This window comes from Engraulis encrasicolus, chromosome 1 (genome assembly GCF_034702125.1).
Source record: "Engraulis encrasicolus isolate BLACKSEA-1 chromosome 1, IST_EnEncr_1.0, whole genome shotgun sequence".
Classification (NCBI taxonomy): Eukaryota; Metazoa; Chordata; class Actinopteri; order Clupeiformes; family Engraulidae; genus Engraulis; species Engraulis encrasicolus.
Window position 1 is genome coordinate 410,001 of NC_085857.1, and position 7,500 is coordinate 417,500.

At 42.7% G+C, this 7,500-nt stretch overlaps 1 protein-coding gene across 1 annotated transcript in view; it reads left to right on the forward strand.

Annotated features, from left to right (window-relative positions):
- LOC134446023 (son of sevenless homolog 1-like) overlaps positions 1 to 7,500 on the forward strand; it is a 59,334-nt gene that overhangs the window by 16,082 nt on the left and 35,752 nt on the right. The window contains exons 8-9 of the mRNA XM_063195248.1: positions 5,907 to 6,017; positions 6,430 to 6,528. Of these exons, the coding sequence (XP_063051318.1) occupies positions 5,907 to 6,017; positions 6,430 to 6,528 (210 nt within the window). The remainder of the gene's footprint in view (positions 1 to 5,906; positions 6,018 to 6,429; positions 6,529 to 7,500) is intronic.

The window sequence follows — 7,500 nt, forward strand, 5'->3', positions numbered from 1 at the left end:
AACAGCTGCTTATAATCATTTAACCCTTCTTCCTTGAAAAATCTATGGCACCCTGGTCAAGATTTTAGGTTATTTTATGAAATGCTGCATTTTCTCTAATTTGAGACTTTGTTGGATAGGGAAATATAAACTATAAATTATAGAAAATATTATCGAAATGAAAAAATGATAAAATATAAATAGAGATTAATTTAAATTCATGATTTAACATTTAATTTGAGATATTTTCCCCAGAAAGATTAAGATTTGGGGGGAAATCGGCGCATATAAAAAAAACCGTGCAGAAAACCGTGATATCAATTTTCATCAAGAAAACCGTGATGCTAATTTTTTTCCAAAACCGCCCAGCCCTAGACTTAACATTAAATAGGCCTAAAGAAATGTCCCCGCCATGTGTGAATCATTTAATTATATCCATATAATAAGCGGGTTAACTTTCGGCGAGTCGGTCGCTTTGTGGAATAGCAGCACTTCAGAGAGAACAAGACCCCCTCCGCTCCGCGTCGGGGTCTAAAGATTCTCTCTGTCGTGCTGCTATTCCACGGTAGCGACCTTCTCGCCGAACGTTAACCCTTACATATAATAATCATAATAATAATAATGATAATAATAATAATTATAATAACACGGAGGAGATGACGGATGAGGGAAGCCCTCACCCTCTAGTAGTTCAGGACCTAGCGGAGGTAATGGGCATAGTACACACACACACACACACACACACACACACACACACACACACACATACACACACACATACACAGACACACACACACACACACACACACACACAGCTGCTTCGAGGACCTCGCTGAGGTACAGTAGTGCGACCTCAAAACTCTTTTACTTTGTTGTCAAAGGGTTAGTCCTCCTTCTGAGTCATCGTAGTTGTTAATAGTTAGTCATTGACATCAGTGAAGTTATGAAAAAGCCTGGGGTGGGAAAATAAGAAAAAAAATATATAGTTTTAATTTATGTGATGGGCAGTTTTGAATGAGTACTTTATTTTTACAGGTGTTTGTTTATTATTTGAAATGATTGTAACATTTGACATGACATGTAACTGGTCTCCTGGGGTTTGTTCCATGAGCTGGCGTTTGACCTGTACAAGTCTGTTGTTATTATTATTATTATTATTATTATTATTAGGGCCCGAGCACCGAAGGCGCGAGGCCCTATTGTTCTTGCTCGGATTATTATTATTATTATTTTTCTTTTTCATGCATGTTTGGGCTGTGCATTTGGTGTGGGAAGCACTTGGTGGCTCGGCCTTTTGCAGGTTGATCGGACATGGTGACTGATATTCAGAACCGGAAGCTCCGGTCCGGGTGGAGCAAGGGGACGAGGACACGCCCCCTAACGTGTGCGGGGCGCGGGGCAGAGGCCAACATAAAGTTTGAGCTACGGACTCGAAATTTTTTGGGGGTGTGTATCTCACTAAGACGAACCAAAAAGGTAATTACGATGCCATGGCCACGCCCAACAGGAAGTGAGATAATTGGACTTGAAGTTGAACTTTTCACATACGATGGAATTTGACACACCATGGAATTTGAAACACTCCTCATAAACCGTGCAACCAATATGTCCAATTTTCGGTGTATATGATCTCAAGATATAGCAGATGAATAATTGCGAACGATTTTTCGATACGTTGTAAGAAAACAAGATGGCGGCTTGATGAACATTGATGACTGTTGGGCACTTTTTGAGGAGGTTGCCATGTGTTACTTCGAAATTTACTTGACACACTTGTTCAATAGGGTGGCATGAACAACTCCAACAAAGCCCCGCCCCTAACTCAACCCAGGGGCTCTGTAGCGCCCCCTAGCGGATAGACCTATGGGTCGGGGGAGGCGTAAAGTACAAGCTATGGACTTGGAATTTTTTTTAGATGTGTATCTCACTAAGACAAAAAAAAATGTCACACAATGCCATGGCCACACCCAACAGGAAGTGAGATAATGGGACCTACTTTAAAACAGGAAGTTGGCCCCCATTTCAGTTTGCAGTGTTTTTAAACGGTGTAAACGCACATGTCTATTCATACAATGAATACTAACTTCTTTATATGCCTGAAATAGCAATCTGGTGTAGCGCCACCATGTGGTATGCAAAGGAACTGCAGGAAAATAATTAATTCTTTAATATTTGTAATATCTCATGAACTGAACCTCATAGAGACTCCATTTTTGTTTTGGGGAGTTCATGCTAATGATAAATTGCTAACGCTAGTAATGCTAATTTAATTTCCTTCAATATCTCTTAAACCAAATGTCGTAGAGACTCCATTTTTGTTTTGGGGAGGCCATACCAACATGTCAGTCATGTTAATTCTAATTTGCTTATGTTAACAATGCTAATTTGTTTTTCTTCAATATCTTGTGAACCAAAAGTCATAGAGACTCCATTTTTGTATTGAGGGGTCATAGTAGCAACACTGAATGATAATTGCTAATGCTAATTAACAATTCATTTTTCCTCAATATCTCATGAACCGAAGGTTGTACAGACTCCATTTTTGCTTTGGCGGGTATAAGGCCTTGCCAGTCATGCTAATGCTCAATGTTCATGCTAAGACCAGTGTTACCACAATGACACCTTCACCTTCCTCATACATGTCAGAAAACTGTTACACTTCATCCATTTTTCACAGGTATGGTAGGGGTATTACGGCAGGGCGACATGCAACGTCCCCCCTGGCCGTAGGTGCGAGGGCCCGCCAAGGCCGCTTGCGGCTTTAATTATTATTATTATTATTATTATTATTATTATTATTATTATGATGTGTTCCAGGAGCTGGCGTTTGACCCGTACGAGTCTGTTGTTATTATTATGTATTATTATTATTATTATTATTATTATTATTATAACACATGCAGGTGAAATGGGGAAACAGCCTGTCTTCCCCTTTCAGTGTAGGCAATGGTGTAAGACAAGGGGGGCTTCTATCCCCAGCACTGTTCAACCTATACATGGACAACCTCTCCAAACAACTGGGGAGATGTAAGACAGGATGTCTGATAGGGAACAATGTTTTAAACCATTTGATGTATGCAGACGATCTTGCTATCATGTCCCCTAGTACTGTTGGATTTCAGCAGCTACTCAATGTGTGCTCTGAGTATGGGGTCGAGTTTGATGTGCAGTACAATGCAAAAAAGAGTGTTGTGTTGATATGTAGAACCAAGGAGGATCATAAAGTGCCTTTTCCAATGTTCTACCTGTCAGGGCAACCAATATGTGTATCAAGCAGTATAAAATATCTTGGGCACATCATCACTGACAAGCTGGAGGATGATGCTGACATGTATAGGCAGAGACGAATGTTGTATGTACAACCTAACATGTTAGTAAGAAAATTTCATTACTGTCCTGATGATGTGAAAGTAAGCTTGTTTCGTGCCTACTGTAGCCCTATGTATGTCAAGTCAAGTCAAGTCAAGTTTATTGTCAATTTCTTTACATGCACTGGTCATACAAAGAATTTGAAATTGCGTTTCTTGCTCTCCCATGCAGACATAGACTAATCTAGGTAAGGACATAGACAGTATAGACATAGACAGTACTCATACATGGACATAGACAGTATGGACGTAGACATTGCTCATACAGACATTTAAAGTGCAAGACTGGACAACAGAAGACTTGTAGAGAACATACATTAAGAGGAGGTATTTTGTTGTTCTTTTTCCTAAAAGTCCTTTATAGCGTTCTGACATAGTAATAGTAGCATTTGAAGAAATAAATAATTAAAAAAGGTTTTTATTTAAATACACCAGCAGCAGTATGTGTGTGTGTGTGTTTGTATGTGTTTTGTGTGCGTGTGTGTGTGTGTGTGTGTGTGTGTGTGTGTGTGTGTGTGTGTGTGTGTGTGTGTGTGTGTGTGTGTGTGTGTGTGTGTGTGTGTGTGTGTGTGTGTGTGTGTGTTTAGTGCAGGTAGAAAGTGCGGTGTGCGTCTGTGTGTGTGTACCTGTGTATGTGTGTGTGTGTGTGTGTGTGTGTGTATGTGTGTGAGTATGAGTTGTGTGTCAGTGTGTGTATGTTTGGGTTTAGTGCAGAAAGTGCAGTGTGCTTGTGTGTGTGTGTGTGTGTGTGTGTGTGTGTGTGTGTGTGTGTGTGTGTGTGTGTGTAGGTGTGTGTGTGTGTGTGTGTGTGTGTGTGTGTGTGCATGTGTATGTTTTGAGTTAGTGCAGGTTGAAAGTTCAGTCACAGATGTAGTAGTGCAGGTGGAGTGTTCAGTCGCAGATATGGTGGTGGGGATGAGGGGGGGGAGCGTTGTCAGTGGCCTGGCTGGCTAGAGGCTGACAGTGAAGGGAGAGTGGGTTGAGTGTTCAGTATCTTGATTGCTTGATGCATCGTGCTGCTTGTAAGCCTGGTGGTACGGGAACGGAGGCGCCTGTACCTCTTTCCAGAGGGCAGGAGGCTGAACAGTTTGTGTGCAGGGTGGCTTGTGTCTTTGATGATCATCAGTGCTTTTCGGGTGAGGCGTGCGGTGTAAATGTCCTGCAGGGAGGGGAGTGGTACTCCAATGATCTTCTTCGCTGTGTTCACAACACGCTGGAGTGTCTTCCTGTTTTTCTCCGTGCAGCTTCCTCCCCACACTGTGATGCAGCTGGACACGACGCTCTCTATGGTTCCTCTGTAGAATGTTGTCATGAGGGAGGGTGTAGCACTTGCCTTCTTTAGTTTGCGCAAGAAGTAGAGACGCTGATGGGCCTTCTTCGCCAGTGATGTAGTGTTGGTGGTCCAAGAGAGGTCGTCGCTGATGTGCACTCCAAGGAACTTGGTGCTGCTCACTCTCTCCACAGCATCACCGTCGATGGTCAGTGGTGGCAGTTGTTTTTGGACCCTCTGAAAGTTGACAACAATCTCCTTGGTCTTGTTGACATTGTTGTCTTTGCACCATCTGGCCAGCAGGTCTACTTCTTCTCTGTAGTGGGTCTCATCGCCCTTAGTGATGAGGCCCACCAGTGTTGTATCATCCGCAAACTTCACTAGATGGTTAGTGCTGTGGGTCGTTGTGCAGTCATGTGTCAGCAGCGTGAACAGCAGGGGGCTGAGAACACAACCTTGCGGAGCCCCCGTGCTCAGGGTCAGGGTGCTTGAGGTGTTATTCCCTACCCGTACTGCTTGTGGTCTCTGCATCAGGAAGTCCAGCAGCCAGTTGCAGAGGGAGGTGCTGAAACCTAGTTTGTCCAGTTTTCTGATGAGTTGTTGTGGTATTATGGTATTGAATGCTGAGCTGAAGTCAATGAACAGCATTCTCACATATGAGATATGCAGCTCCATTATGGATCAACTATAAAAAAGAGACAATGCGTAAACTCCAAGTAGCATATAATGACTGCCTAAGGATATTGCTGAAAAAGCCCAGGAGTTGCAGTGCTAGTAAACTATTTTGTGACTCAGGACTATGTACTTTACAGGCTCTCCTGAGGAACCTAATGTTTAAGTTCATGTGCCGTTTGGATAAGTCTGAAAACTGCATTATAATGATGCTCACAAGTGCCAGATATAGCTCTGTCCGTTACCAATCATATATGTGGAAACATTGGTATGGCTGCCTTTTAAGACCGTCATGACATAGTTTGTATATGCTTTGGCATCATTGCTGTTTTTTTTATTATTATTATTTCTTCTTTTTCCTGCACATTTTATTTCTATGTATATGTTGTGTGTCTGCCTATTGGGCCCTGAGCCTGTAATAAAGTTTATATATATTATTATTATTATCATGTGTTTCAGGAGCTGGCGTTTGACCCGTACGAGTCTGTTGTTATTATTATTATTATTATTATTATTATTATTATGTATTATTATTATTATCATGTGTTTCAGGAGCTGGCGTTTGACCCGTACGAGTCTGTTGTTATTATTATTATTATTATTATTGTGTGTTCCAGGAGCTGGCGTTTGACCCGTACGAGTCGTTTGCTCAGGACATCCTGCGTAGCGGCTTCCATGATCACTTCCTGGGTCAGCTGTCCAAACCCGGAGCCGCCTTCTACCTTCAGGTAAGCATCAACTGACCCCCCCCACCCCCCCCACCCCCCCCCCCCCCCCCCCCCCCTCTCTCATGAACTGAACACCCCCCCCCTCTCTACCATGAACATCTCTCTCTCTCTCTCTCTCTCTCTCTCTCTCTCTCTCTCTCTCTCTCTCTCGCTCTCTCTCTCTCTCTCTCTCTCTCTCTCTCTCTCTCTCTCTCTCTCCCTCTCTCCCTACCATAAGTTATTATTTCATCAAGTCCTGCCACCTCACTGTGTCTTCCTCTCCCCTGTAATCCATCTGTGAGGGCTTCAAGGAGGCCGTGCAGTATGTTCTCTTAATAAGTTATTATTTCATCAAGTCCTTATCCTCACCCTGTCTCTGTATCTCTCTCCTGTGTCTTCCTCTCTCCCCTGTCTCTGTATCTCTCTCCTGTAGTCCATCTGCGAGGGCTTCAAGGAGGCCGTGCAGTACGTGTTGCCTCGCCTGCTGCTGACGCCCGTCTACCAGTGTCTCCACCACTTTGAAATCTTAAAGGTAAGATGTCTATCAGTGTCTCCACCATTTTGAAATCTTAAAGGTAAGATGTCTACCAGTGTCTCCACCATTTTGAAATCTTAAAGGTAAGATGTCTACCAGTGTCTCCACCATTTTGAAATCTTAAAGGTAAGATGTCTACCAGTGTCTCCACCATTTTGAAATCTTAAAGGTAAGATGTCTACCAGTGTCTCCACCATTTTGAAATCTTAAAGGTAAGATGCTCACATTGGGCAGCAAAGTAGGAATTAACCCACTGTGTCATGGAGCGACATATACGCTGCATTCAAGTTCTTGAGATTTAAGCTGTTTTCTTAAAAATGTGGGTATGTTAGAGCTGAATGAACACATTCTAGTGCAAAAGGAAAGTTCTAGCTTTGAAATGCAACTTATTTACTTGTAGATTCTATGTGCTTCAGAGGCTGAGATATTTAGGTTTTGATAGGGAGAGGGTACATTTTCCCAAAAAGGGCTTAGGCTTAAATGGGTTAATTGCTTGCCTTTTATTTAGCATTGCTTGCAGTGGGCTGAAGTATTCAAGCGTCTCATGACTCCTCTACAGTGTAAATCAAGCGTCTCATGACTCCTCTACAGTGTAAAGTATTCAAGCGTCTCATGACTCCTCTACAGTGTAAATCAAGCGTCTCATGACTCCTCTACAGTGTAAAGTATTCAAGCGTCTCATGACTCCTCTACAGTGTAACTCCAGCTGATGTCACTTCCTGTTCACACTGTTCGGCTCACCTTGACATATTTTACCCGAAGTCACTGGGCGGCCATTTCAAAACATCTGCATTTGATATTTTGTTTATGTTAACGCCACAGGTTTCATAGTTCTTGTAGCAGACCGTTTCTGTGCCCTTTCCCACAATATTCCGCTGTGTGTTTGGGTATTGATTTGGTTTCAGCACCTGACCCACCCAGCGAAGGGGGTGGGGGGCTGTGAATGACTTCGTAAATTGATATTGAATA